This window comes from Parambassis ranga, chromosome 16 (genome assembly GCF_900634625.1).
Source record: "Parambassis ranga chromosome 16, fParRan2.1, whole genome shotgun sequence".
Taxonomy (NCBI): Eukaryota; Metazoa; Chordata; class Actinopteri; family Ambassidae; genus Parambassis; species Parambassis ranga.
In genome coordinates, this window is record NC_041036.1 from 6,891,175 (window position 1) to 6,919,014 (window position 27,840).

General features: G+C 40.6%; 2 protein-coding genes across 2 annotated transcripts in view; both read right to left on the bottom strand.

Annotated features, from left to right (window-relative positions):
- Positions 1 to 229: 229 nt before the first annotated feature.
- On the bottom strand, positions 230 to 8,049 carry LOC114448641 (secretagogin-like). Its single transcript, XM_028425729.1, has 11 exons — positions 7,866 to 8,049; positions 7,502 to 7,572; positions 5,605 to 5,697; positions 3,714 to 3,803; positions 3,159 to 3,215; positions 3,000 to 3,077; positions 2,305 to 2,360; positions 2,106 to 2,151; positions 1,951 to 2,010; positions 1,255 to 1,323; positions 230 to 802 (listed from the first exon to the last, which is right to left on the bottom strand). Exons 1-11 carry the CDS (start codon positions 7,933 to 7,935, stop codon positions 674 to 676), a joined length of 819 nt encoding a protein of 272 aa, XP_028281530.1. The 5' UTR covers positions 7,936 to 8,049; the 3' UTR covers positions 230 to 673.
- Positions 8,050 to 8,212: 163 nt separating this feature from the next.
- The window catches only part of LOC114448622 (F-actin-uncapping protein LRRC16A-like), a 44,259-nt gene continuing 24,631 nt past the window's right edge, over positions 8,213 to 27,840 (bottom strand). The window contains exons 11-38 of the mRNA XM_028425696.1: positions 27,241 to 27,335; positions 27,001 to 27,087; positions 25,776 to 25,879; positions 25,256 to 25,333; positions 24,684 to 24,760; positions 23,425 to 23,529; positions 23,173 to 23,242; positions 21,939 to 22,020; positions 21,747 to 21,846; positions 21,512 to 21,566; positions 18,655 to 18,827; positions 18,448 to 18,516; positions 17,637 to 17,730; positions 17,452 to 17,550; positions 17,142 to 17,270; positions 16,867 to 16,998; positions 16,582 to 16,757; positions 16,408 to 16,495; positions 16,130 to 16,270; positions 15,026 to 15,092; positions 14,641 to 14,867; positions 14,447 to 14,556; positions 14,117 to 14,338; positions 13,824 to 14,034; positions 12,501 to 12,540; positions 12,109 to 12,375; positions 11,844 to 11,975; positions 8,213 to 11,304 (exon numbers count right to left, since the gene is read on the bottom strand). Of these exons, the coding sequence (XP_028281497.1) occupies positions 11,141 to 11,304; positions 11,844 to 11,975; positions 12,109 to 12,375; positions 12,501 to 12,540; positions 13,824 to 14,034; positions 14,117 to 14,338; positions 14,447 to 14,556; positions 14,641 to 14,867; positions 15,026 to 15,092; positions 16,130 to 16,270; positions 16,408 to 16,495; positions 16,582 to 16,757; positions 16,867 to 16,998; positions 17,142 to 17,270; positions 17,452 to 17,550; positions 17,637 to 17,730; positions 18,448 to 18,516; positions 18,655 to 18,827; positions 21,512 to 21,566; positions 21,747 to 21,846; positions 21,939 to 22,020; positions 23,173 to 23,242; positions 23,425 to 23,529; positions 24,684 to 24,760; positions 25,256 to 25,333; positions 25,776 to 25,879; positions 27,001 to 27,087; positions 27,241 to 27,335 (3,394 nt within the window). The 3' untranslated portion in view covers positions 8,213 to 11,140. The remainder of the gene's footprint in view (positions 11,305 to 11,843; positions 11,976 to 12,108; positions 12,376 to 12,500; positions 12,541 to 13,823; positions 14,035 to 14,116; positions 14,339 to 14,446; positions 14,557 to 14,640; positions 14,868 to 15,025; positions 15,093 to 16,129; positions 16,271 to 16,407; positions 16,496 to 16,581; positions 16,758 to 16,866; positions 16,999 to 17,141; positions 17,271 to 17,451; positions 17,551 to 17,636; positions 17,731 to 18,447; positions 18,517 to 18,654; positions 18,828 to 21,511; positions 21,567 to 21,746; positions 21,847 to 21,938; positions 22,021 to 23,172; positions 23,243 to 23,424; positions 23,530 to 24,683; positions 24,761 to 25,255; positions 25,334 to 25,775; positions 25,880 to 27,000; positions 27,088 to 27,240; positions 27,336 to 27,840) is intronic.

The window sequence follows — 27,840 nt, forward strand, 5'->3', positions numbered from 1 at the left end:
ACAACTTGAACCTGTCAGGCCTCATCTGTGAAGGTTCACTGTGTAGTAATACGTAATACAAATGTCAATTACCACAGCTTGTCTATGCAATACAACAAAAAAAAATGTCAGTTCCTTGTATATATTGCAATATTACTGTATGCTGTACTTTTTGCTGTACTTTGAAGAATACGGTCTATATGACACATGTGTTTCATTCATTTTCAGTAATAGAAAAATAGACAAAATATCAGTGGCATAATTTTTTATTTTTTACAGTCCATTATATTAAAAACACACTCAACAACATTTAGCCTGAGAAACATGCAAGTGGCCAATTGTCAATAATGACCAACGTACTGCAAGAAAATGCTACATTACAATTTAAAATGTTGTGTTTTCCAAAGCTACACTAACATGTGCACTGACGAGCACACCACAATTATTATGGCACAGACAGATATCTCATTCTTTTTCTTTTAAAACATGCACAGCAACCAGAAGATTTTTTGTTGTTTTATCCAACACTTTGGTTTCTTTCATGTTCAGGCTGCACACACATATTGGCATTAAATAACTCTAGTTATCAGAGTGTTCTGGGTCCAAACACAGCATTCCACCTTTATATTATACTCTACAGCACAAACACGCAGTCAGTGTTTCACTTTACAATAGCACATAACTGACTTTGTAACTAAGGTGTAGCTTTGACACCCAGACACAGAGCTAGTTCATTTCTCTGGATCTTTCCATCCTTGTTGACGTCGCAGTGACGCAGCAGGATGGCTCGCAGCTTATCAAGCTCAGGACCTGTCATGTTTGGCTTGAGAGGAGATAAAAAGAAATAGATAGAGAGAGAGAGAGAGGGGAGATGAGGAAGAGTAAAAAGGCTATCAGCAGTAAATGTGGTGTTAGTAACACGCAATGCCTCTTAGCCCATTACTGAAGAGAAGCACTTGTTCCTAAAAGCAGACTTCATACCGCACAGTAAATTTAAATGATTGTATGCATATGATGTAAAAGGGGTTCCCTAGTCACATTGTTAATGTGTTGGTTACTTGTGTTTTAGTCATATTTTTATTCAACATATTACTTTGACATTACTTTATCATTCAGACAACAGGCAAAACTTATGATGCAGTTAAAATATTACAGTTTTATCTTATATCCTTATTGCACAAAGTGGCAACATTGTTATTTAACTTAACAGAAATATTGTGCATGCACATACAGCCACAAAACACAAGCGGAACAACAGATAACACAGATTCTTACCCTGACCAGTCCCATCATGTCTTTGACGAAGCCATCCACTTCAGGGCCCTCCAGTGCTCCTGTCTTACTCTGAAGGAAACAAAAACAGCCTGCTGTTTGGGTGTGATTTACTGTACACTCTTATTATTTATCTGCATATCATATAGATGGGACTGAAACACACCTCAGTTATTATTTCTGTGGTCATTATCTCTAAAGAAATATACGAATTTGTGGTGTTGATGCTCCTACAATTCCAATGTGGATTAATGTAGACAACATCTCATGAATATGATTGCACAGAATAGAAGAAGCTGATCAAGGAGTCCTCTGTAGAGCACTATGATTAATCACAATGACAGTGTTAACCCATTACCCCAGAGTGTGACTTGACTACATAATGGCTGTTTTATTTCAGTGTATTTCATTACAGAGGTAAGCATGGCTAATTTAATTCAGCGTTTCTGCTGTGCTGAGTCCCGCACACCACAGTCCAGTATGCAAATGTGACAGTTATTAATTGATAATGGAGACTTTTAGGGGGCAGTGATATCCTTTGAGGCCAGTGATGTTCTTTGGTTAAGAGATTTGTGTTGAGGAGTGCAGTATCTTTAAAAATATGCATTAAAACTCGTAGAATACCACTTTAGGGGAAAAGAAGAAACGACAACATTGCACAGACATGAGGTCTGGTTATAATAAACTGGTCATACTTACAACATCGTAGTGATTAAAGATCTTCTCAAAGTCTCTTTTTCTTTCATCTTTACTGCAGGCCTTGAAAAAAAATCAGTGAGAGTCAGAGATGGAAAGGTATTCCTATTTTATTCATCTAATGATAAATAAAAATAAAGAACAAACAATACACTTACATCCATATGGAACTGAAGCAAGAAGTTTTCTTCTAGAGCTAAAATCCTTAGAAAGAAAGGCTTACTTTAATATCAGTTCATTACTAGTTTCTAAGAATATTATTTTCAATATTACTTTAAGAGCTTTATCTTTCATTTTAAAATAGTAGATTTCAAAAAGTGGCTCATTAAAGTACACAAAGCCCAAAATCAAAAATACCTGGCTAAGTCATTCAGGTCCAACCGGCCATCCTTGTTTTTGTCAAAGATTTTCATCTGTACAGAAAATAGGAGTGTAAAAACAAGTCAGCCTCTGTGAATCTGTTTGCTCTGCTGCTGCTTATTACCACCTGTGACTCTGGAGCCTGTCTCCGAGCATGAATCAATCAATCGCATCTAAATTCAAATGTATTGAATAGCAGGAGTACATGGCCTATAATACAAGCACTTATTCAGGAAGATCAATAATTAAATATATTTGCTCTGTATAGATATTTTTTGTCCTGACAGTTGCAGGGTGGAAACAATGCTGGTTTCATGCTTGTGGACTGTGGCTGTTTTTTGACAGAACATTGAAGTTTACAAATGTTTGTACAACTTTTATTTTTGAAATCACTCATGCAAAAAAATTGTTTCCTGAACGGGCTGTGTGAGATCTGACTGTAACCACCAGTATCACATATAGTTACAGAGCTTCCTGTATGTCACCACTCACAGGGAAATACAGCTGCACACTCAGTTAACAGGCATAAACTGTTAGCATTAGAGACCTTGACTCTAACCACACTCTCTGTTACAGTGTCTTACAAAACAGTATTGTGCCGTGTTTCATGCTTTCCAGATAATCATCAAAATCCATGTTGGTTTGAGATTTATTATGAAATGTCTGTGTGTGTGTGTGAGTTGTGATACTACCATTGCATCAGTGTACTCCTCTAGCTTATCAGATGACACTTCTCTGTGGTGCTGTTGGAACAAGTCTTTCAGGAAAGCCTAAGACACAAAGTTTCCTTAATCAGACAGTAAGTCCAAAGACTGGTTGTAGCTATGTTATATTTGTGCTGAGAACCTCACCTTCAGTTCTTGGGCTGATATGTAGCCACTGCAGTCAAGATCGTACTTTCTCCATATCTACAGTGGGCAGGAAAGGTCAAATCAACAAATCAACAACCTTAAATCAACAAGTAGTTATTAATATTATATAATCCATAACACAATAACATCGTTTAATGTAATAGCTTTTTTATTTGTAGTACTCCTTAGTAGGATAGCATAGTATAGTTGAAAGACTTCCTCATGCTTCTACAGCTCTACACTTTAGCGGTGTCACTGGTTAATCTGGTTTTATGGTTTAAACTAGGAAAAGATCAACATCAAATCTTTTTTTGGATGTGGGCCTCTTTAGGCTAAGATGTGGCATCAGTCTATAGGGGTTGTGGTTTATTCAGTTAATTTTGGTGGGGCTATGGTCTGGTTTGGCCCACTTGTGGCTCAGATATAACAAATGGATGTGGACTACTTGAGTGATGTCATTCCACGCTAGAAGTGGGCCGGAGGACAGCGCTTAAGTGAGCCACATGTGGGTCACATCAATAGTTCTAGGTATAGGTCTGGAATGACAGAACATACCTTCATGAAATCAACAGTGTTGTCCAGGGGGGCTTCTCTGCGAAATATTAACAGGAAGTTCTCGTCCTCGGGCAGGATCATATTGGCCAACTGAAAAACAAAAAGAGGTTCATTCTATTGTGTTTTCTTAAGCATGAAATTTTCACCTGATGATTTATTTAAACCTTTGCACATAACAGTCTGCATAGCAAGAAACCACTCAGAATAATTACTGTGTGTCTATAGTGTTATTTGGATGAACCAGCACTGCTCCAGCTAATCCTGGCTCCTCTCCAGTTCATGTTGCTCTCGTCCTGTCTGTCCTTCTACAACAATATCAGCCTCCATTAGCAGATTAAACTGACCTCCATAATCAATCTAATGAAAATACAAGATGATACTGCGGACATTCGAGTCACAAAACTGAAGTCAGGAAAAGCACAATGCACCAACATGGATGGCAACAGCAAGTAAGATCAAGTAAGATAGAACACTATGATTACACACACAAAAGTGCAGGTGCATATTGAATATGGTAAAATATAACATATGCACTGATCCCCAATGAATGCACAATAAACAACAGTTGTTTAAATGCATAACATGCTGCACGGTTGTTGCAGTATGATTATACTATAGTATCGTTACTTTCTTATCAGTATACACTGACTCAGGCCAGTCACTATGTAGTTTGTGCCGCTATGACACAGGATGTTGTGGCTGGCTGACTTCCTTCTTGTTCCATCTGTAGCGCATAACAAACTGGCATTACAAGTTAGAGTTGTGTCTGGAGTATTGCTGCAACAAATGTGGCTGCAGTTGACGAACAAACATTTTAAGATGTTAAAATTAAATGAAAATCACCCTGGATTCAAAACGCGACGGTGTTTATCTTCTGCCTGTTGTTTTGTCTATAACTTTTTATCAACATCATCAGTCTTGTTGATGATCATCCGACTCATATGTGACTTTTTTCCTTAAACAGAGGACCTGTAGCTGCAGCCATTCAGCATCTAACTGTTGGTAGGAGGGTGCACAAACAGTGGCATTCGAACATTTCTATCACCTTCAGCACCTGACTGCAAGTAAACTTTTTCTAAACACTTGATTAGAAAAAGTATTACTGGCAGAGCATAAAGCTACAAAGAGCTTTGACCACAGTTTTGCAGCATTAGCTTAGAGTAAATCAGTGTGTCTGCGACAAGCCACTTATAGAAGAAATATTGATTTTGTTCCAGCTTTATGAGGAAAAGCCACAGCATTTGGGGCCTGTGTATGTGCAATACATTAAGAGACTGGGCTAATGAATGTGTAAAAAATGTCTTTCTCTGCAGACGTAATGCACTTCATGGCTCTGATGAAGCACAGCGGCTGCTGCTGCTGCTTTGGTGCCAGGAGCTGCATCAATTACCCAGATTAAAACCTAAGAGAGCTGTCATCCAAAAAATGCCTTAAAATTTCTGTTGAACAGCTGTAGCGTCTTTCAATCAAGTTTGATTGTCAGTGAGTAATTTAAAACCCAGGTGTGAGCCTTTTTATTTGCACTAAAACTTTTGTATTGCGTGCATTCAGATAATTGACTCAACTTCTCTGGCTGTCTCTTCACTGGAAGTGGAAGGCTTAACATGGCCCTGAGCTGTACCGGAAATTAGTTTCTGTCCTTCTTAAATAAGGTACTGGCTCTGTCATTGTCATGGATACATGAGATAAATAAAAGATCAGGAGGAGATATGGCTAAAGAAGAAGGAGGGGGTAGTTGATAATGCAACAAGAGAGGGAAGTGGAATAGATGAGTCTGATGGAGAAGAGGAGGTTCAGCCTGACAAAGGATGTTGAAATATCTATAATTTAGTTTAATGCTGCATATATGTATAAAGGATTGATGTGATTTAAGACACAGAGATGGTCGTACCTCCTGAATCTGTAGTTTTCCGTCAGCAGTGACATCATAGGCTGACATAAACCTCTGCTTCAGCCTCTGGACTCTCTCTTCAGTGACATTCTCCTGTTAAGAATAAAATATATAGACATTTATATTTTGCATGCATTCAATTTAAATGATCAGAGACATGGCGATGGTGTGTGTGGTGTGACAAATTCAAACAATACACTGTAATACATACACAAATATAATGGCACGTTCCTTTTTATACCCCTTCCTACATCTTAACAACAAAAACGACTGAATTTAGTAAAAATACTACTGGCTGAGTCACACTTATTTTAGGCAATGTCACCATGGATACTCCCTCAATCCATGGCTTTCTTTTCTCAAGGTCTGGTTTCTGATCTCACACTTACTGTTCCTAAAGCTTTTATGTACTCAACCCTGTCCTTGGCCTACACAGTCATTCTAAAGCGCAAAAATAGCATAGAGTTTTACACCTCAAATATTGTACTGTATACAGTGCCAAAGAATATGAAAGTCTTTTTTATAAATATAAAACAACCATGTTTGTCGAGTAATACACTCTTCAGTCTGCACAGAGATGCAGATAATGGAGAATCAGAAGCCACTTTCATGTGATGCTTTTAAAACAGATGGCATTATAAAGATAAACTGCAGTTTGCTGCTTGTTATCTGACTTTTTTTTTCTTCTCTTTCGTGTGTAGACCCGGTTTCATTCTCAGCCTAAGCTCAGATAAAAGCTTCAAATATCTAAGAACATCCCCTGCCACTGAAGTTATTTTAGAATGTAATTAACAGCTCATCTTCTACTGTCTATTTCACCCTCAGTCACTGTGCTGTAACTATAGAAACCTGTTGATCTTTTGTGCAAAGTCTGAATCATCAATTCATACAGTCTGCAGGCTACAAGGTGCCAGAACTGCTCTGATAACAAAAAGACTGTTTTCAGCATAATGTTTAGGTCAGCCAATTCCCAACTGAGAAGCCATCTTCCCACTACACAAACTTGTGTACATTGCTTTATTGCTTCATTAAAGTTAAATAGCTCTAAAGAAAGATTTACTCTCTAAAGTGAGATTTACAGATCAATAGAAGAGCACTCTGTGATTAATGTTAGTCAATGCCTGAGGAGCTGGATAGAAAATATCAGGATGACAGTGCAGTGTTTGTGTAGCTGCACTTCTCCTCTGTGGCCATAATGACGGAAAGCAAACATTAGAGCTTGGTGGTCTGTTTTTGTGCAACGCAATTAGTAGCCAGGGTAGTCCACCCATACTCACATAAGATCATGCGCTAATAGGCATATGCTCACTTTATCCATTATCACCAGCCAGGGGAAGAGCAGAACCTTTACTTAGCTTCTCTGCAAACATGATGTGTTCCATTAGTGTAGTTACACATTTTTTTTTCAGGTCAATTTGTAACTAAGCCTCCAATGAATGGCTTTCCTCCTGACAGCGCCCAGAGCTCTCTCTAATTGTGTTGGATCTAACATCTTTACAGTCACCCCACCCATCCAGATAGCTGCAGAGAGGTTCAGCTGCCCACACAGCTGAACACATAGATGCTACAAAACTCTGTCAGAAGTGGACGCATTTAATTTTTTTTAACAATCTGATCATATATTAGAAAATGTTTGCATGCCAGGTTTTGAAAACACGTTTATAAAATAAAATTAAAAAAAAAACATCCTTAAGGGATCACTGCACTTACATTACTGCTTCTACAACAGCCACTGATGCTGCACATAGATTGACACCAGCTCTACTACCTGCATTAGATGGCATCAGAAGGAGTTTTACAGCTACCTTCCTCTCTAGCTGTCCCCTTGACATACACTGTATTGTTAGCGCTGTCATCAAATGTTAAGGTTGATTTCATTCTAACAAAGTTGACTGACCTGTGGACCCAGTCTTTTCATCATGTGACGGAAAAAGTCGTCAAGCTCTTTGCCTTCAATGTAGCCATTATCTGCCAACAAAAAAGACACCAGTTTTAAATGCAGTGAAAGGAGTAGAAATCTTCTTCTCGACTTTACACACCAAGTCAGCAAATTGTGCTTATAATGTGTGACTTCACACACAGCTGCTCTTTTCTTCATCTACCCCGTTTAGTGATTAAATTACTTCCTACATCCACGACTAATACAGTTTTTCCCTCTTTAGTGTCTATTAATGGCATAAGTTATAATATACATAGGTTCAAAGTACTATTCTGTGTTTTATGGAGGAAACAAATATGAAGATATCATAAAATGTACTTACCATCTGCATCAAAGTGTTGCCAGATTTCCAGAAAACCAGCTGCATCCAGCTTATCAAAAGCACTGTCCATTTTTAAAAGTAAGCTGTCAACTTTACAAACAAAAATTAGGTCTGTGGTGACAGGCTGTGTTTCACTGTTCAGTAGTCTGCTTGCTTGACATATGCTCTTTGTGACTTAGTAAAAACCACACCTCCTCTGAATGTGTGTGTGTTTGAAAGAGAGAGAGTGAGAGAGACACTTGACATGAGCAGCATTATATTTGCCATCTAGTGGCAGATACAGAGCACTGCAAGAGCACGTTATAAACTTCTCCAGATGACAAATGAAGCAATGCAGAGATGTTGTAGCCTGTAAAATTATTTTAATTATTTGCATGAAGAAATGTCCAACACCAGACTTAGTGAAACATACTGATCCGTGATAAAATGGAACAAATCATATATCAAGACTGATTAAAAAGGAGCAAACATGTCAGTTTCTTTCCAGCTCAAGAAAAAAAAGCAAGCCATCATTTCCTTTCTGAATCATGATGAACATATAACACTTAAATCATTACAAATTATTACATACAAAGAATTAATTTCTACATTTATGAACACAATGTACAAGTGAGTGGTAAATCAACAAAGGATCAAGACATCACCGGCTGTCATTTGCTTCTTTTTTTTTTTATTCCAAATAAGTTACAAACAAACCCCTAGTAGAGTAGTGTACTTAGTACCAAAACAATATAGGATTTGCCATCTTCACATAGGTGTGTGAATAGTACATACACACACCTACATGTATGAAAGCACACATATATACATACAGTACAACTCACGCATCATGCAGTCACACACACGTAGACTTAATGCTACTGGTTATTTTTTTCCACTCCATGCACCAACAGAAATGAAGTGGATGCTCATTTTTTTCTTGTCAGACTTTCACACAATGCAACAGAAACACACACTGTTGAGTGCAACAGAAGAGAGTTTAAAGATCGTTTATCCTTGCATCAGAAAAGTGGTTCAAACTACCAACAGAACGCAGTCCTGTGTGTTGGCTTCAAACATATTGCAAAGTAGTCGCATATTCTTTTTTTCAGTGTTCTGGAACATCTTTGAGACAAAAAAGTGATGTTGCAGTTGTTGACATCAGGGACAGACTGAGTATATACAGCAGGAAACGTGTTATCCATGATTAGTGACAGAAACGAAATCTAATCATAGCCCTACAAAGACATTAATAGACACCATCGTGTAGGAAAGGTGCACCAGTAAGACCTTTGGCCCTGACTTGAATTAGACTCTTGTACAATAAAACACAAGCTGTGCCCCTTTCACACTGCACATAAGGACCCAACGTCTAGTGCACATTGAAGAATTAACGCTGGAGGTTATTTTGGCACAAAAAAACAGGATGACTACACTATGACTTGAATGCAGCGTAATACGACAAACAGTAGACATAGTGTCACCGTTATGATTTTTACTGTGTTTGTTAATGAACGTATGATTTTAAATGTGACATTATTTTGAGAATGCAGTTCAGCTGTGTGAAAAGGGCATTTCTTGCTATTAATAACATAAGAACATAAACAGAGGAATTGGCCTGAGAACTGTGTTGATATTTTGAAGCATAAGGGCCTGAAAGTTGTTTACACAGAGCAGCCCAGAGGTCCATGTGGGTAACAGACAGCTCCCCTCAGATCACTTTCAATCCAGGCACTGCATACTGTCTAGGAAATAAGATTCCACTACGATTGAAACACACAGTCAATGCCATGGAAATGCCCCATCCTGAATGGAAAGTGAACTAAATTTAAATATTGAAGCCTGGAGTTCCTTCAGTGTCCTTTTTTAAGCAAAGCACAAACTGATAATTAATATCAAATATTATTATTATCAAAATGGAAATTTGATAATAACCATCCTCTGTTTGCTTTCACTGGACAATGAGCTCACCAGGCAAATGTATGACAACAGTGTGTTGTGGGAAGTGAGGACCTGTCTGTCTTTAAAGGACCAGTGTGTGAGATTTAGTGGCATCTAGTAGTGAGGTTGGAGTCAAACAGTGCAAACAGTCCCCTGTGCTACCCATGTTAGCTCATACTAAGCTAATGTAAACATTGGTGTATAGTTGCAGGTGATTCAATAATAGCTCTAAATCCCAACGCACCAGTCCTATGAGTGCAATTCAGACTTGATACATTTAAATTAGCTTAATCTCATGTGTTCCTCAGAATATTTAACCAACTCAACCAAATGAGACTAAGCTACTACAATCGCAAACTGTATTGCACTTCAAAGATACACAAACCCCTCTTCCCATACACGCATTTCTTTCCCACAGTGTTAGATAACAGTGCTGAAGCCATATTGATTATCAGTGAAGTGTACCACAAACACGTCATCTGGTCGTTCCAGCTCTCACACAGTCTAACTAGAGTTTAGTTGGTGTAATCTGAATTGATGAGTTGAATGCATGCCGTGAGAGTAAATCATTATTACTGTAATAGGAGCTACATCAAATGTATATTTCAGATGTTTGTCTGTGCTGAAATCCTCAGCTGAAACCTGTTTATTCCTGTAAAAAAAAAAAACTATGAATTGCATAATGGATTTGTTACCTCTGAAGTCTGGAAATCACATAGCAGATACTGAAAATAGCATATGCGGTAGTAAAATCTATACAAATATATTGAAGAGAAAAATAGCACTGGGTCCTGGTCTGGTTTATGTTTGACTTCAAGTAAAGTACAGTTATTTTTGTAGAGTTGTGTGTTTGGTCCCTGGGAGATGAGCTATGACAACAAACAGTAAAAAGACATTAGATTAGTAGTTTCACAGCCTCTCTGATGTTTCCTGGAAGTGTCATGTCTCATTTGAAATTTAGGTTTCATTTATTGGTTGAATACCTGCGATCGCCTTGAACCCCGAGATTGTATTCATGACATGAGAGACATGAGATTTTCACCTGACAGCAGAGAGTAAGACCAAAGTCGGTAGAGAAAAGGCTGTTTGTGAGGAGAAGGAAGCTCTCTAAGATTTAGCACAGTTTGTTTTAAGAGGTGACATAAATGGTTAATATCCCTCAACAGTGTCATCACACTTGATCAAATTAAAATAGTGTATTTCCGCAGGTGTTCCTGCAAACCAAACCTGATTTGTACTTAGTGGTCAGACAGGACCTACAGGTACACAAATCTAATATAAATGAAATCATAATAATCATTTTTCCCCCTTAGTTGCTCTTCTAAAGGGAAAAGTGAGATTTGTTGCTTGCTTACTCATATTAAAATAAAGTCTTTATCTGCCTCCTCCCCAGAATCTGATGACTTCTTGCCTGCTGCCTTCTCCTTGTGTGGGTTAGGACTTTGGTCCTTGGCCTTGAAGGAGCCACGATCCTCAGAGTTGGTGCTGGATCGCTGAACAGACTCTGACGCCGACCTCACTGAAAACAAGACATGAAAATTACAGTAAGTTTTATACGTGTTGTTGTTATTGGCCACATCTTCTCTTTTATTTTTCTAGGTCTCTCTCTATGAGTATTAGTCAGAAATGATTGTTGTACAGTATTCTGGTTATGTTCTGCAGATGTAAATAACCTATCCTGGTTACAGTATATTTTCTGCTGAATAAAGAGGAACTGTACACAAACAATAAGGAGCCTGGATACTGTTGATCATGCCCACAGCTATATACGGGGATGGGGGTGTATTGGTGCAAAAACAATCTGTCTGTTACAGAATACATCACAGATGACAGGAGCACTGAGTGACAGTTATGACCTGAATCTATCAGTTGGACACCTGTCATTTCTAACAAAAGACAACAGCCTGCATGGAAGGAATACAAATATGACACCACGGGGAAGCCCATAAATTGTCTGATCCTGACAGTACAAGATTAAATGTCTGCCATTCTGGCAGGTTCTAGATATCAGCATAATATTAATGGGCCACGTGGAGAGATATTCAAATTTTAACCCACCTTCATGCAGGGTTTTGTTGGTGGTGGTCTGCCCTTCCTTGTCTTTCTCTGATAGTGCTCTCTTCAGTGTGGGAGGGAGAAGTGTGATTTTAGGAGACACGCTGCCACTGCTGGGGGAGTCTGAACTTTCATCTATGTGAAAAAATGATCAGACAAAAATGCAAAACAATTGTGTAAACAAATTAGTACTTGTATTTAAGAAAAACAACAAAAATTGGAACAAAAGTTCATTCATCATGTCAGCCTGTCAGGACTTTCACAGTACCTATGCTCCTACTGGTACTGGTGGTCCTTGGCTTCTGTGGGATGGTGGGCCGAGCAGCCAGGGCAGGCTTTGCTCCCTGTGGCACCGGGGGTTTAGGGCTCACTGGTCCTCCGGAAGAACCTGAGGAGGATGTAGCTCTGAGACGAGGGACAGGTTCAGGCTTAGAGTCTCCACGTGGTGAGGTCTTCTCTGGAGAAGCAGGCTCTGGTTTGTTGATGGAGCAACTGGGAGACCTGTTTTCTGAAGTGGTGGGCTGGGGCTTGGCCGCTGGGATATGAAAATAAGTAGTAAAAGAAATCAAGTTATGTAGTATATGTAATTAGTTTAGACATTGTAATGTGTGAAACCAGAGCAGGCACCTCTGGTTTTACAAAAAAAATAAAACTGCTTACCTGTACTTGCATTGCTGTCAGGCCTGTCAGGGCTGGAAGACTATAGGAGACACAAGAACAAATTCTTTACTCACTATATGCTTTTATGTGTATAAGCTTATATTGTGCAATTTCCACGAAAGGTGTAGGACTTATAATGCAGTGAAAAATGAGCCAACTCAGTTTCAGTCAACTGTAGGTCCTTTCTGATATTTAAGAATCTTGGAGAAATGCAAGTTTACAGAATGACGGTGTACAGTGCTAAGCAACATTTTGTCACCAGGGGGTGCTTTACTACCAACAGATCCAGCTCACACATCCAGGCTCTGATTTAATGATCGGCTTCCTAAACAGTTATCTTTATTTTACCTGCAAACACATGGGTGTGCACACACCGACACACTGACACACACACACATACACACATACCTGGAAACCAGCCAGAACAAGCAGATGGTAGGAGAAGCTTAATACCATTGATACAAGGTCAGAAAACCCCTAATGCTGCAAATGCCATAAACCTCTTACTGAACACCTACATGCACACGGTCTGCTGTGTTAGCAGTAGTTGTAGGGACCAATTATCTTTCAACTGAACACACTAGACTCACATTTTGATATGTTAAACTTTAGACAGACACACAAACACACTTTAATGCTTTTTAATCACACCAATTCTCCCCTAAATGGACCAAACTAACAATTATTGCATCTTAAAATGTGCCTTTTATTCTTACATACTTTTGAGCTGTGAGTGCTTCTGATGGCTTTGTGTTGAAGTATGTATTTAATATGTCATGCTGTGAATCATGACAAAGAATTTGAACATCAGCTTTTTTCCGTCTCCATTCTGTCATGCTTTCATTTGCCTTTCATGCCAACAGCGCTTCCCTTCCTGCACCTACTGTCACCTTGCCGTCTGGAAGAGAATCAGCCCTGTTTGTGCTTTCATGTCAACGTGTTGTCAGGTGCAATGGCTTGCCTGAAGATAAAGTGTTTCAGCATCTATGCTGCCTCTTATTCTCCACATTCTCCCAGCTGGAAACCACACTTGGCGAGTGTTGAACAAACCAACTTTGACAAGGGGAGGCTTAACACCTACAGCGCTTTGACACAAAAACAGCTTAATGTGTCCTTATTTCTAGCTCACTATTTATCTTAGTACTCTTTTATTGTAATTAATCTGCAACTGTCTCTTTATTTTGAATACAATCATTGTAAGCGCAGATCTTCTTAGGTGGTATTAAGGGCAATTAATGCAACATAATATAGACACAGTATCTAGTGATAGTCTCACATCTTGCAACGCGGTTCAAATCAGAATATTATTTCAGCATCCTTTACCTTGTGTGCTCTCCTCTCCTGTTTGGCTTTCATCTCTGCCAGAAGGCCGCTGCCCATCATTTGCATGCCGGGGTACCGCCTCCCTCCCTGAGGACTCCCCCTGCCGTCTGAACCCTCCCACGGTTCGTCTATAGAGTCCGGTGTCCTCAGCTCCTCTGACCGGTCTGAGCTGCTGCTGTAGTCTGTGGGTTGAGAGCGAATGGAGGCGTCCCTGCAGTGGAAACAAAATGTCAATAAGGATGTGCTCGAGAAAGAAAGCACAGGAGACAAAGCTTTTATGTTTTCATCCTCACCTTGACTTTGGCTCTGGTGCAGGGCTCTTCACTGTCACCTTCGGTGAGGAAGGCTCCTCGGGGACAGTTGATGGAGGAGCAGAAGCCGCAGAGCATGATGCAGCCTGGTTTTTGTCTGACTTATCTGATTTATCAGATTTGGAGGACCGTTTGATGAGGTTTAGAAATCCTCCTTTCTTCTTCTTTTCTCCATCCTGAGATTCTGAGCTTTTCAGGGAACGCCTGGAAAGAGACAAGAAGACTTCAGTGTCAAAACAACTGAGGAGATAGATGCAACAGATACCAACAACATGCATACATTTTGAATGTCCAAAGGAGCATAATCCTTACTTGGAATCAATCTTGGTGACTTTTTTAGAAAAAAACTCATCTACACCCTCATCCACCCTTCCCATGAGGCCATTCTGTTCCCCATCTTGAGACGGAGTGCTGTTGATTTGCTGAAAGAAAAGGTTAGAAAACCTGATTCCTTGTCAGAATCCTCCGGCAAATGACGCAATGACAGTTCAAAAATCCTTCCTTACAGGTACTTTGCTGGAATGAGTTTTTTTGTTCCTCCGAGGTCGCAGTTTGGTGAAGTGCTGCAGCTTCTTCTCCTCCTCAGATGGCAGCTCTACCATGGTTCCCGGCGGACGTTGCTCCAGTTTAGGCAGGGCCAAAGACGGCGTAGGGGGGGTCTGAGATGAAGTGGAAGTGTCGTCCACATGTACAGGGACGTCCTCCAGAGCCTTGTCTAGGTCAAACTCCATCTCTGTTGGTTTGTAATTGGATTTAAAGATAGAGTGCACTTTCACCTGTCATCACATCACAATGGATCAATACGTTTTTTTAAAAAAAGACCAAAGCATGCCAAGGTAACATAGCTGAGCACAGTCTGATAGACCTCAATATAAAAAAAATATTATTTACCAAAAGCACGAGACACTGGCCGCAGCATTCGGCTATGGATGCTTTTCCTTTTAGATTTAGGAGTCATCTGAGGAGAGGAACAGGTAAAAGAACAGCTGGTCAATAAGTAAAATAGTATCTTCAATATTAGCAGTTTAAGCTCAGGTTGCCACAGATTTCTGTGTCTGGACTTTTATGTTTAACCCTCTGAAGTATTTTTTGATAAATTGTTTAAATTCTTCCTGGATTTTTTATTTCAAACACAATGTGGGCTTTGCTATGCCCCATGCTAAATAAGGCTAAAATGTTAGCAATAGTACTTTTGAAGTCCCTAGGGGGTTAAACTGGATGTCCTATAAACCATTTTCTTTATTATGCTTAAAGTGAATACTGACACCTTCAGTGTTTACACATTGATAAATGGTTAACACTGTGTATGTTATTATAATTGCAATCCACATTTATAAAGGTGGTGATGACAGAGTGTGTTTAATGAACCCAAGCAGTGCAGTGCGGCAAAACCTTTCAATTTATCCTACTAAGTATTATGGTTTCTCTACTATTCTTTAAAGGGTATCAAACTGCAGTGAAAGCTACAGCATGTCAGGCAGACAGTGATCAGAGGCATAAAGAGGAAAGTACAGTGAGGTGAGAGAAAGGTGGACAGACAGAAGAATGTGGAGGGACAGTCGAGCATTACTTACACTGCAGCACAGAGTCTCCATGGAGCAAAGGTAGGAAAGGAGAAGAAGGAAAAGAGAGGAAAGGGTTGGAGAGAAAGGAAGACAACACAGTAAGATGACAAAAACGGGGAAAACCAAAGAGACAACCATGCTGCTTTGAAGGAGCAAAAAGGGGGAGGATAGAAGATTAAAGAGACACACCAGAAGAAGACACAACAGGCTGCTTTTGACAAAGGCATGGACACGTTTCTGCCAAATGAACACCTCAGTCTTTTTTTTGCCAACACAAAAGTAGTGAATATTTTTAAGTTTCATTTTCCAATAGTTCCCATCTTCCTCCGCTGTTAATGATACGTTATTCCATAAAAGCTCTTAACAAATATTTGCACTGTTTACTCTCCTATTTTATCTTATCTCTACCTGAGCAGCCATTAAAACCCACCATGCATGTTTCCAGATCCTCAAGCCTCTCCGCCTCAAGTATCTCATCCGAAGCCCGTTTAGGAATCTTCTCCTCCGGGACATCCAGGTCCACAGACTCTTGTTGTACCAAGGGACGACCTCGACGTACCAGGTGGTCAGCCTGAGAGGACAAGAGGAGGGAGAAAACAGAGGGATGGTGTGTGAAGAGGAAGAATGAAAATGATGCAGTTTTCCCGCTCAGCGGTGGCAACAATTCTACGATCAATCCATGAGTATGTAAGTCAAGTGCTGTCTTACCAGTGTTTGTTGTGACGTGGAGAGAGCCTCCAAAATCTCATCCACAATACGATCAGACAGAAAGGACGCTAAACTCAGTTTCACCTCACTGGACACAGAGAAAAAGTGATATTCACAGAATAAAGTAACAGGGAGGAGGTGCAGTGTAAGTAACACATGAAGCAAAACACGCACCTGATCTTGTTGATAATATCCACCCCCGACTGCTCCACAAGAGTTTTGGTGACAAAGCTTTTAGGTACAACCATCTTAGCTGAACTGGCCTTTATCAGCTCAGGACGAAGATTACTCCTCTTTATGACATGAGGACAGAGAGATTCTGCTGTATCCACCATGGACTCCAACAGACTCTGGTGGGAGAGGAAGGAGGAAAGTATGATATTGTGTTTTTCTTTGTCTGCATGTTGCATATTATGACCTTTCTATTCTGTTCAATTTAGTACGAGGTAAGAACTTTACCTGCAATTGTTTGTCCATGACAGAAGTCACCTCTCCAGCCATGGACTCCAGCTTCTCCTGGATGGGACCCACTGATGAACTGTTCAAGTCCTCTCTGGATGCTGATCCAAGGTGGTAGAGGTTGGGCAGCAGCTGAGAACAACACAGCCAGGAAGCAACAATTATACAACAGGAGGAGACAAACAAAGCCACGTCAACAGGTAAGCAATAACAATGACATAACATTTGAAATCAAATGCATAAAACTCAAGTGTGATAACTGAGCCTGTCTTCACCGTTTTAGAGTTCCTGGCATCTTTGATAAGGTTCTCTGCTGCCCTGACATCCTCCAAGATGGCGTCTGTCTCTGAGTTCCTCAGAGAATTCAGGTGGTCCTGCACCTTAACACAAATCCTCTCCATCATCTAGAAGAAGAAAAAAACAACAAAATATGAGTTTGTGTGAGATGCCAAGCCTGAGCAGTTGGTGTTTCCTTTTTTTGTTACTAGTGACACATTTAGAGCTGCATGACTAGATTAGCTTTCCCACAGGGAATAAAAATAGTCAGCAACAGCAGTGTGTGTCTGTCTCCATTTGTGTGCACACCTGCTGTGTGGTTGTGGTGACGATACCCTGCTGAAGCCGATAAGCCTGCTCCTGCAGGTATTTTCTGGTTTCATGGTTTCTGTACAAATAATTCTCAATCTAGGGAGAAAAACACAAAGCCAAAGTCACGATGATAAACCAAAAGAGAAAGGGCATTTCTGCACTTTGCATGTTTTCAACCAAACCTTTAGCAGAGCGTCCTCTGTTTTCTCCGGGCTGGCCTTCAGAGCCTGGGAGGCATCGATGATGGGGATGGGCATGAAACGAATGGTGTAGTTTCTAATGGAGACACAGCCCAAATATATTATTTCACACTTTAGAGATGTACCAATGTCAGAGTCAAACATTTGACTGCTGTATGAACTTGTTAGCTCTCCTGGCTCCTGCTTCAATAACTCACTCCTTCAAGTTCCAGTAAATGACTGTCTATGGGGAATTTGTGAGGCTTTATATTCTTTAAAAAATTCTATAAAAGTGTGCTTCAATGCTGAAAGAATAAAGATCAGAACAGGAAAAAAATGGTCTTTCAATAATACAATATAGAGATTCAGAAGGGAAATGAGGAGATGTACTGCTGGGAGAATATGAGATGTAGATGTACAGATGTGTCCCAGAAGCCAATTTAGAAATTAAACTCACACACAGAAGACTGGGCATTTGGAAAGAAGATATAATAGATGAAAAACTGATTTGTTTAGTTTCGTTTATCTCTGGATCTGTTATGTTCTCTCCTTGCTTTCCTCAGCATATTCTCTCCTGCTCTTGTTTCTCTGTTGTATTCTCTGTGTTCACTCTCTCCCCTCTGTGCCTTGCTTCCTCTCATCCTCCCTCTTTCCTGTCTAAACACACCTCAAGGTTTCCTCCTGCTCAGCACACAAAATACATCTGGGCTGCAACAGCCAACCACACAAGGGATGTTCATGCAGTGCACATGTGTAATTTTACAGAATGCAATCGTATGCATGGTGCATTGGTGGATAATATGGTGCTGCTCACTTCTCAAGAGCGGCTGCTACATCCTGTAGACCCTGAGGGCTGGTGTTGTTCTTATCCCAGATCACAGTCCTGCACAAAATGAGCGCACAAAGGAAGCAATTAAATTCATAAAGAGTCCAAGAGGGAGTATGAAAGATCTACAGAGATCCATCTTAAAGGATAAAATCCTGTATTTTGTACACCACTTTGAGCACCCAGCATGCATACCTGAGTTTGGAGTTGATCTGCAGCGCCTTGGCGAGCATCTTGGCTCCCATGTCACCCATGGCGTTCCCGCTGATGTCGAGCCTTGTGAGGGAAGAGTTGCTGCCGAGGGCGTTGAGAACGATAGTCAGATCAGTCTTTAGTCTGGAGTCTGCTAGAGACAGAGAGGTGAGGGGCTGGGGGAAGAGAAAAGGCATGGAAGCAAAGTGTTGAGAGTGTGTTCAATGCATTTGTTTCATGAGCATTCAAGACATCAGGACAGACATATCCCGCAAGCAGTCACAGTAGATGTGCTGCCCTTTCTGGATCTTGTACATCACTGCCAACTTTAACAAAGGCTTTTGTAAAAAGTGTAACTAAGCCCATTAATATTCGTTCCGACAGGGCCAGCTTGTTTTCCTGTCAGTCTTTGAATGCTTGGTTTCCAAGTCTTCTGTTCGTTAGGGTTAATACTGACTCTGCATGTTTTCTACACCCACCCTGTGATCTTTGGCACTGCCCCTAAAGAGAGTTCGAGCATGCAGCTGGACCTGACAGGCAGAGCTCACAGCAACTTTGACACCATCACAAAAGCCTCAAAGGCTCCATACTGTGAGAATAAATTATTCTATACTTAGGGAGATTAAACATTCACCAGAAACTGAAGTGGAAGTGAGTAAAATAGAGAGTGATATTATCATTCAAAGCTCCACTGATAGAAATGAATCATTCGGCAGTGGATCAAGTAGATTTTTTTTGACGTGGGAGTGATACAGTACAAGAGTTCACAAATCCCCAGCAGCGACCGTCTGTTTACCAGATTTAAGCAGCTCTATGATGCATGCCATTTACACAGCTGGAGTCTCCTGTGATCTGCTCCAGATTGGACTGTCATTTCACAGTCTGCCAGTCACACATTAATTCTTTGTATTTTTTTTTTTGATGTACAGCAGTAATAAAGGTCTTTTTTTATGCAGTACAGCTTTTGAGTAAGATTGCATCCCTGTAGATTATCACAGTGGATGTGACGCTCTAATTGCAGACACACACAGAAACAACTCTAGAAAGCTCATTGGAGTTCAAAGCACCTGACTGATCACACACAGACAGTGTGTTTGTGTGTAAACATTAATAAACTGAGCAGGATCTGCACAGTAATAAATGTGTCTGTCTGTATATTTGGGCATATTTATTGCACTCTGATCAACTATAAATCGCAATAGTGACGAGTGAGGCAGAAAATTACTTGTTACATCGTGTCTGAGGATACACAGAGAATTATTTACAACCTACACGAGCCCCTGTTGGGCACAGGAATGAAAGTTAATGCACCAGCTGCCTTGGTGGCTAACTCCTCCTTCAGCTCTGCTGAGCAGAAACAAGATCCTAATCACAGGGTTTCAACAACTACAACTACATAAATGTGCAGATGCAATGTAGATAAAGGCTCCCAAACCTACATGGGCAGGAAATGATATGATATAATACAATAACAGAATGAATTAAATCATAACTCCAGATATGTAAGTATGTCTTCTTTAAAAAGACTTTCAAAAAAACTGAAACCCAGATTATACAAACAAATGTCACCTTATACCAAAGACACATTAACCTCTTTAATGTGTCTATTAAATGATGAACTGTGTTTTATATACTGGTTTGAATTGGAAAACTGCAGTGTGTGTGTGAGTAATAGTGTCCTATCACTCCACGACAGGGTGGGATGCAATAATGATTCCCTCTCAAGCAGTATTGAACCATTACCAGTCGTGCAACACAGATTCTCCTGGCCTTAAACAGTTGTTTTTTTTAATTATGACATTATTTTAAATTGCAAAGTATGAAAAGCAGCTAATCCCCCATGTTTTAGTCAGTTCTTGCTTTGTAAAGCTGAGCAGCTGCAGGCTACAGCTTTATATTTAGCATTCAGACACAGAGTGGGAGCAGTAACATTTTTCAAGCATCATGCAGCAGATGTACAGAACACCTACTACCATGATACAAACAAGATAGTTTGTTTATCTTCTGGCAGCCAGGACACATCCTACGACTTGGATTCAGTGGAGAGCTGTATGCGATGTGCGTTTTCTCTGTCTGGCAACAGAGGAAAGGATGCACTGCTGTATAAAATTGGGAACTTGTTATCTCCACAAGCCTTATCTGTCAGAGCTTGCTGTGTGAGAACAGCATCCCTCCCAGCCACAGTGTGTTTATTCCAGTTTTTTTTATATATAAATCCAGCCCTACTGGGCATCCTTGGATCTGCCACCTTCAGCTTCTCCCCTTCTCTTTATCATAATCCATATGTTGAGTTTCCCCCTCATTTCTTTGTGTACCAGTGTCCACCTGCACAGCCAGATAACCAGCTCATAACCACACACACACAGCGACTACAAGCACCAAGAGACCAATCCAGCACAGGGGATCATCAATCTAACACACCCAGCACAGTCGGAAAGAAAGAAGGTCAGACATTGGGGCAACATTTGTTACAGCTCCAGTGATGGAGAGGGAGATAACATGAGTAAGATGGATTGAGGAGGAGGGGGAGGGGGGTGAGGTTGAGTTGTCTGCTAACTCTCACTAGATCATCAACAACCAAGATAAAAAAGCTACAGGACATGTCAATCTACATACTTGTGTTGCAGGTCATTTCCCTGCTTTGATTCCTTTACTGTAATGCTGTGAGGTATTGATCGATGTTGGGGAATTCTATTAAAACAACCCTCTGGTGGGAAAGGTCAGAGGTCAGCTGTAGAGCAGCTGGTGGAGATGCAGTGATTTACATTGGAGAACCTGAGACGACTGCTTGAAAGATGTTTTCTGCTAACTTCAGACTACTGTTGCTCACACAAGCACACAGAGAACATTAAGAACTCACCGACTCCTCCTCTTGAATCATGTGAACCAGGCTGTCCAACACTGGAGCAAGGTTTCTATGAAGAAAGACAGGAAGACAATAAACACATGTCAATGATGAAAATTCACCAACATTTCCATCATGGACATCTTCTCCCTGCATTGCACCAGTGCTATTAGAACCCTTAAGCATACCAGTCATTCATATTGTATATAACTAAAGGCTCATGCTGAACACATCACCTCCTTTTTCTTACTTGGATTTGATGTTGTTGAAGTTCTTGCCCAGAGACAGGTGTCTGATGGAGCGATTCTTGGCTAACCAAACAAGGAGAGTGGACAGGTCTGAGTCCAGGCCTGGTGGAAGACAAATAAAAGATGCATTTGTCATTTTATGCCTTTACTAGTTGTGCTTTGGGATTTAGTTTAAAATAAGCATGCCATCTCACCATTATCAGAGATATCTAGGCTTGAGATGTTAGGGATCTCAGCAATGCAGCCTTCAAGGATCTGAGACCCTCCGGACCTCAACTGGAAAGACAGGAGACACAGCTTTGTTTTAAAACTAAGATATGCACAATGACTTAAGACAAAAAGAGAACAGATTACTGAACCATCCTGAAATTCATTAGTGAAACAGTTTTCTAAACGCACACATCTACACATGATAAATATGTAAATGTTCATTTAAAAATGGACAATATGACGAGCAGAAAAGTATCAGCCAAAACAGACATGCAAATCAAAATAAGAAAGAATGAGCTGTTAATTATTGAGAGGGAGCACGCTGGTTACTTACACAATGCCCAAGCTTACAGAAGCATTAGAGGGAGAGAACAGCATGTCAAAGCCAAGCCAACAATTACCGGCAACAAAACACGCAGATGCTTAATGATCGTACTTCTATTCAAACACACACTCATCAAAGACGCACATTCACACACACACACACAACACACTCGGCATGGAGTTATAGAAAGTCCTTATTTTGTACGCTGTCATAGAGCAGTTTGTGGCCGCCTCCACCAAATGGTTCATTAAGGGCTTCAAAAAAGGGACGCATCGCATCATCCCCTCCTCCTCCCCCCTCCTCTGCAGCTCCAGTTTTGGGAGATTTCTATGGGAATCTGGAATTGGATTTCCTGTGTAATTTGTATTCATGAGTTATCTTTAGCAATCACACAGTATCTGCGGCAAGTCGGCTGCGGCTTGAAAAAGGAGGGGTGGGGATGAAGGTGTGTGTGAGAGTTGTGAGGAGGAAAACAATTACTGTCCCCTTCCACACATATATACACCTCACTCTCTCTCCACTGTCTGCCAAGTATTTCATTATGTAGCCTCTTAGTGGTGTCATTGGCCTGTCAAATGGGTTTGGAGTGGATCCTAAAAAGCTGATTGAATTGGAGGAGTATTAAAAACCACACTCGCCAAACTCAAGCTGACAAGAGCACTTACACAAACACAGCTACTGCTAATGCTAATAAGACGCACTAAAGGATCTACTGGTTTCAGTTTTTTGACTCACCATAGATGCACCATAGATTTGATAGTTTGATATACATACACTATGGCTGGTAACAATTTAAGGGACCGTTCAGCCCCAAATGAAATTATTTATATTTCTGTGGTGTCCACAAAGATTGTTTTGATGGTGTAAAACATTCTCAGCTGTTTGGGTCTTACCTCACAGCAGCTAAGGTCCAGAGACACATCCTTCAGACTGGGGTTACTGGCCAATCCAAGCAGGAGTGCCCTACAGCAGCAACATTAAACAACATCTAGTTACAAAACTAGTAGTAAAATAACACCACATGTGCAGACGGAGTTGAATTTCAACTGAAAAAAATAAAGATTTAAATAGCAATATAGTTTGGAGGAACAAAATGTGCAGTCTGCTCTACAGACACATTAAATGTGAACGAATGTGTGGCTCACTTGAGGGCCTCTGGCGGCAGCTTGGTTCCTGACACGTTGATGTAGCCGAGAGAAGCCGCACTGCTGAAGAAGTGTTTGAATGAAGGAGGCACCTCTTTTCCTTTCCTGCAGAGACAGAAAAGAAATACAATAATGTCACCATGCACTGAAAAACCTGAAATACACTGTCACCAACTTTGCAGACAGCTTTCGATCTGATGCAGCAGAGAGTTAGTACTCCTGTCATGTGCTTGTGACACACTATAATTTTATCTACAGTTTACGAGTGCCTCAACAAACCAAGTGTTGCTGAGGAGACTCTCTGAGTCCCCTTTATTTCCTTCCACACCTGCTACACTCATGTCTGCTCCTGCTCCGGCTCCACTCTGTCACCTTACCCTCTTCATCTTCACTCTCCAACCCCCCCCCCCCCCCACCTCTGCTCCCCTATTCCCCTGATGAAGTCCTCAGCTCCCAAGAGACACACTGGAAGGAGAGATAATGATGGGAAGAAAAACTCCATCCTCCCCTCACCCATCTGTTTCACACACCACACAGTTGTTCAAGGGCTTGGAGCGAGGCATCCGCTTGCCCTTGTAGAGTTTCTTGAATTCGTCTTCATGAAACTCTACAAGTGCAGATGCCTCGCTTCAAGCTCTTGAATGAAAATGACCTGGATGACTTTAGACACACACACAGTGTGATGGCACTTGGTCACCAGCAGATGTCACACACTAACATACCGAGAGACCAGGGAACATACTGTATGCACAATAAGACATTCTACCACTACAAAGCATCTTCATGCAAACACAGGACATTTCTCAACTTTCTACTAAAAAGCTCTATGATACGGCTAAACATAAATATTGCTTTTTATCTCTAAGAAACTTTAAACCGCTCTTTTTTGGTTTCAGCTTTCAAATTTTGGTATAAATTGATTGAAGTTCTTGCTTATATTTTGTGATATTTTTTGTTTTTTTATTTCTAATCAGTTGACTGCTCTCTGATATCGGGTTTTAGACTCTTAGGCTTAGGCTCTCAATTACCGGTACATGCCTTAAAAGATGGCTGATCCTGGTTTTACAGACAAATCCCTCTCTGAATGAACTATTACCCTATGTACAAAAACAATGATTTGCTTATTATTTATTTTAGTAATTTTTGCAATTAACAAATGTCCTCTTGATTGACAAGTCTTTGAGAAATAACTTTAAGTGCAATAACATATGAATTTGCCTACTCATTTTGGAGTTAGAAAAACCCACATAGGGCTTTACCTGTGAGGGAAGACGCTCTTTGACACATTGAGAACAGAGAGGTGTTGGACTGAGCCTCGCAGCAAAGCAGAGCAAACCTGGAACACACAAAAAAATGTTAATGTAATCTTAATATTCAAAACACATGATATGTTAAGTCATCTGCTGGTTTCAACCCTTTCCCTTTTCAGCCTGAAGGTTTTAAAAAGTTGGGTCGGTTTGTTCGTTTTGGATCATTGCAACATTAGGAATGTGTGTGCGACTGAAGCTGAATATGATTTAGGAGCTAATCAATACCTCCAGTGACCGGCTGACAGCTGGCTACATCTCAAACCAATCAATATGCTGTGTTTGGCTCTCAGACCCACATCAATACATCACATACAGTATTCAGAGCACTGTGTGTGTGTGTAATTGGATTACACCACCTACAACACAGATATTAATGACCAGCACTTACAATGCAGTACAATAACTCTAATTGCACGTTTAAAGAAAGTAATTCAGTAGCTCATTTATCATAATGGATGAGACATTCATCCCTCTTTAATTTGGATACTTAGTCAGACATCATATCAAGTCGACTGACTCACCTGGTCCAATGAGCAGTCAGTGTTAGAGAGGTCAAGGGTTATCAGGCTGTTGGGTTGACCAAGGAAGTGGTAAAAATGCTAAAAAGATAAACACAAACATACATAGAATTGAGTAATTATCCCACCATATCTGTCCACACTGCTTTAACATGCATCATCACCATCCTGTTATTCAAGTATGTAATGTAAAATGTAATGTGTTATTGTGTTTCTCCAGATTTTTTGTTTGTTTGTTCTAGAAATATGAGTTGCAAGTGGTGAGTTAGTGATTAGCCATAAAGACTGGAAACAACATGTAAGCCCGGTTTGCCCCAAAGGTCAGGAACTTCCTAGGGTCTTGTAGCCAGGCAACAATAGGATACAGTTACAGTAGCCATTTCCCTCTCTGGACGTTTTTGTAACATATTTTTTTTTTTTTCGTTTTTTTATCCTGTCTCAGTTTGGTCATAGATAGCACATATAAAAATATATAAACAGAGTGGCAGGTCCTCTTCATTCAGCTACAGTATTCTGAATGTACCTGCATGTCGTCTCCTCTGAGCATATTCCCTGAGAGGTCCAGATGGACGAGGCTGCTGGGGATGGATGGGTTGGCACTCAGTGACTGGCAAAGGCTATTCACCCCTACAACACACACACACACACACAGAGGCACAGTCAGCACTATCATAGCCTTCACATCTCCACTTGATGTTTTGACAGCATATTGAAGGAAATGGCAGAGGAAATGAGTGGTGGCTGAAGACTGGAAAGAACAGGGTCAGAATGTAGAGTGAGAGCGTGGAACGCTTACTCCTCTATTTTATGAATGTGATGGTACGCCTTTGTCAGCATCACGCAATGCTGATCAGGAGATATGCTGTTTTTATTAGAAATACATAAAAAAATAACATTTAAAATTAACATTTTGAGGTGCTACATTAAGAGAAATGAAACATATGCATGTCTTTGCATACATGGATTTCTATGGGAGTGTGTAGGCTCACTGTTGACATGCTACGCATGCAGCCATTGACCCGTATCACATCTATCACATGGCTGACGCACTGAACGGACAACTGACTCAGCTTGTCAGTAATTCAAGCATGACTGTCCGGTGATGGATTTGATAAAGCCAGACAGATGAGAAAAGATAAAAAAGGAGGAGGAACGAATAGGAAATGTTAAAGTTTAATTGTGTGACTGCAACAGCTTCAACAGAACGTGTTAAACTGTCCTCACTCCACTGCTCCTCCTCTGAGCATTGGGAGCAAAGATTATGGATTGTGCCTTTAGCGAGACAAGCAGGGCTCAGCTTGAGCAGCCTTACTAACCCCACAATGTGGAATATGATAGCTCTTTATTGATTGCCTGAGAGCAGAGGATGTTTACGAGGAGTCTCGACTGACACTGTTGGGTGTTGGAGAGTTTACTTTGGATGTGAACCAAGAAGAATCTTAACCTGCAAGTAATTGTTGAAATTTATTGTGGAAAAAATATGATGAGACAGGCTACAGATCGTCTGCAGAAAGCCTCTTCACAGCACATGAAAACATGCTGTTCACAGATTGTCTTCTGTTAACACACACACGTTTCTCACACAGTGTGTTAATAGTGCAATAATTAAGTCTCATTAGCATCTCAGTGGTGGGTGTGATCACATTAGTGTAGGATATGAATTGCACCTGCTTGTAGGGGTGCATTCAAACACTCATAAAACAGCCAGCTGATTATCGCAACAGAGAAAAAGGAAAGACAGCACATACCTTTGGGCGACAGTGAGGTTTTGGAAAAGTTTAAATGCTTGAGCCCCATGCGAAGTTTGGCAAACTGAGCACCCAGAGAGGAAACGCCTGCAGCAGGAGCCAGAAACACATCATGATTTTTTTCTTGTCAGTTTCACTTCACTTAAATTAAGCATAACTTCTGTTATTGTGTTTTCATCTCGTCCATTTTAAAAGCTTTAAAACTGCAGTATAGAACACGTTATTCTAGCAAAGTCTTACCTCTGTCCTCCAGTGGGTTGTTGGCAAGATTTATGGTGGTGAGTCCTGAGCTGGGGTTGTGGGACAGGGCAACTGCTAGCTTCTGGGCAAAATCACTGCAGGTCATGAAAGGGTGTATCCATTAATGTGTGTATGACCAAATGCACTGCACATGCACAGCCCATTAAAATCATATAACACCATAAATATTCTTTTATTGCCACTGAAGGAAAGCAGGGCTGAACAAAAGTGCAATGCAACATGAAGACTGGTGGCAAGGTTACCACCAAATGTGTCCTGCTAGTTACATTTCTTTAAACAGCTGAATACACAGAAATGCTATAAAAAGCCACCATGTCAGCACTGAATTAAACGGCAAAACTGGACAAAAAAGTGTCACATAGAATCTGTTTTAACTGAAGCAGACTTCCAGACAAACATTGCAGGCTCTCTGCAATGTTCCTGCTGTTCTCGGCATTTTTCGGACCGTTTTTCTAATGTTCAGGGAGTCGTCCACCTCCCTGAACATTATCAGGAACCAGATATTTGGACAAAGAAGCAAAACCGCGAAGTTGCGAATAGTTGTCGCAGTAGTAGCAACAAATCTTTCTCCTCCTCCAC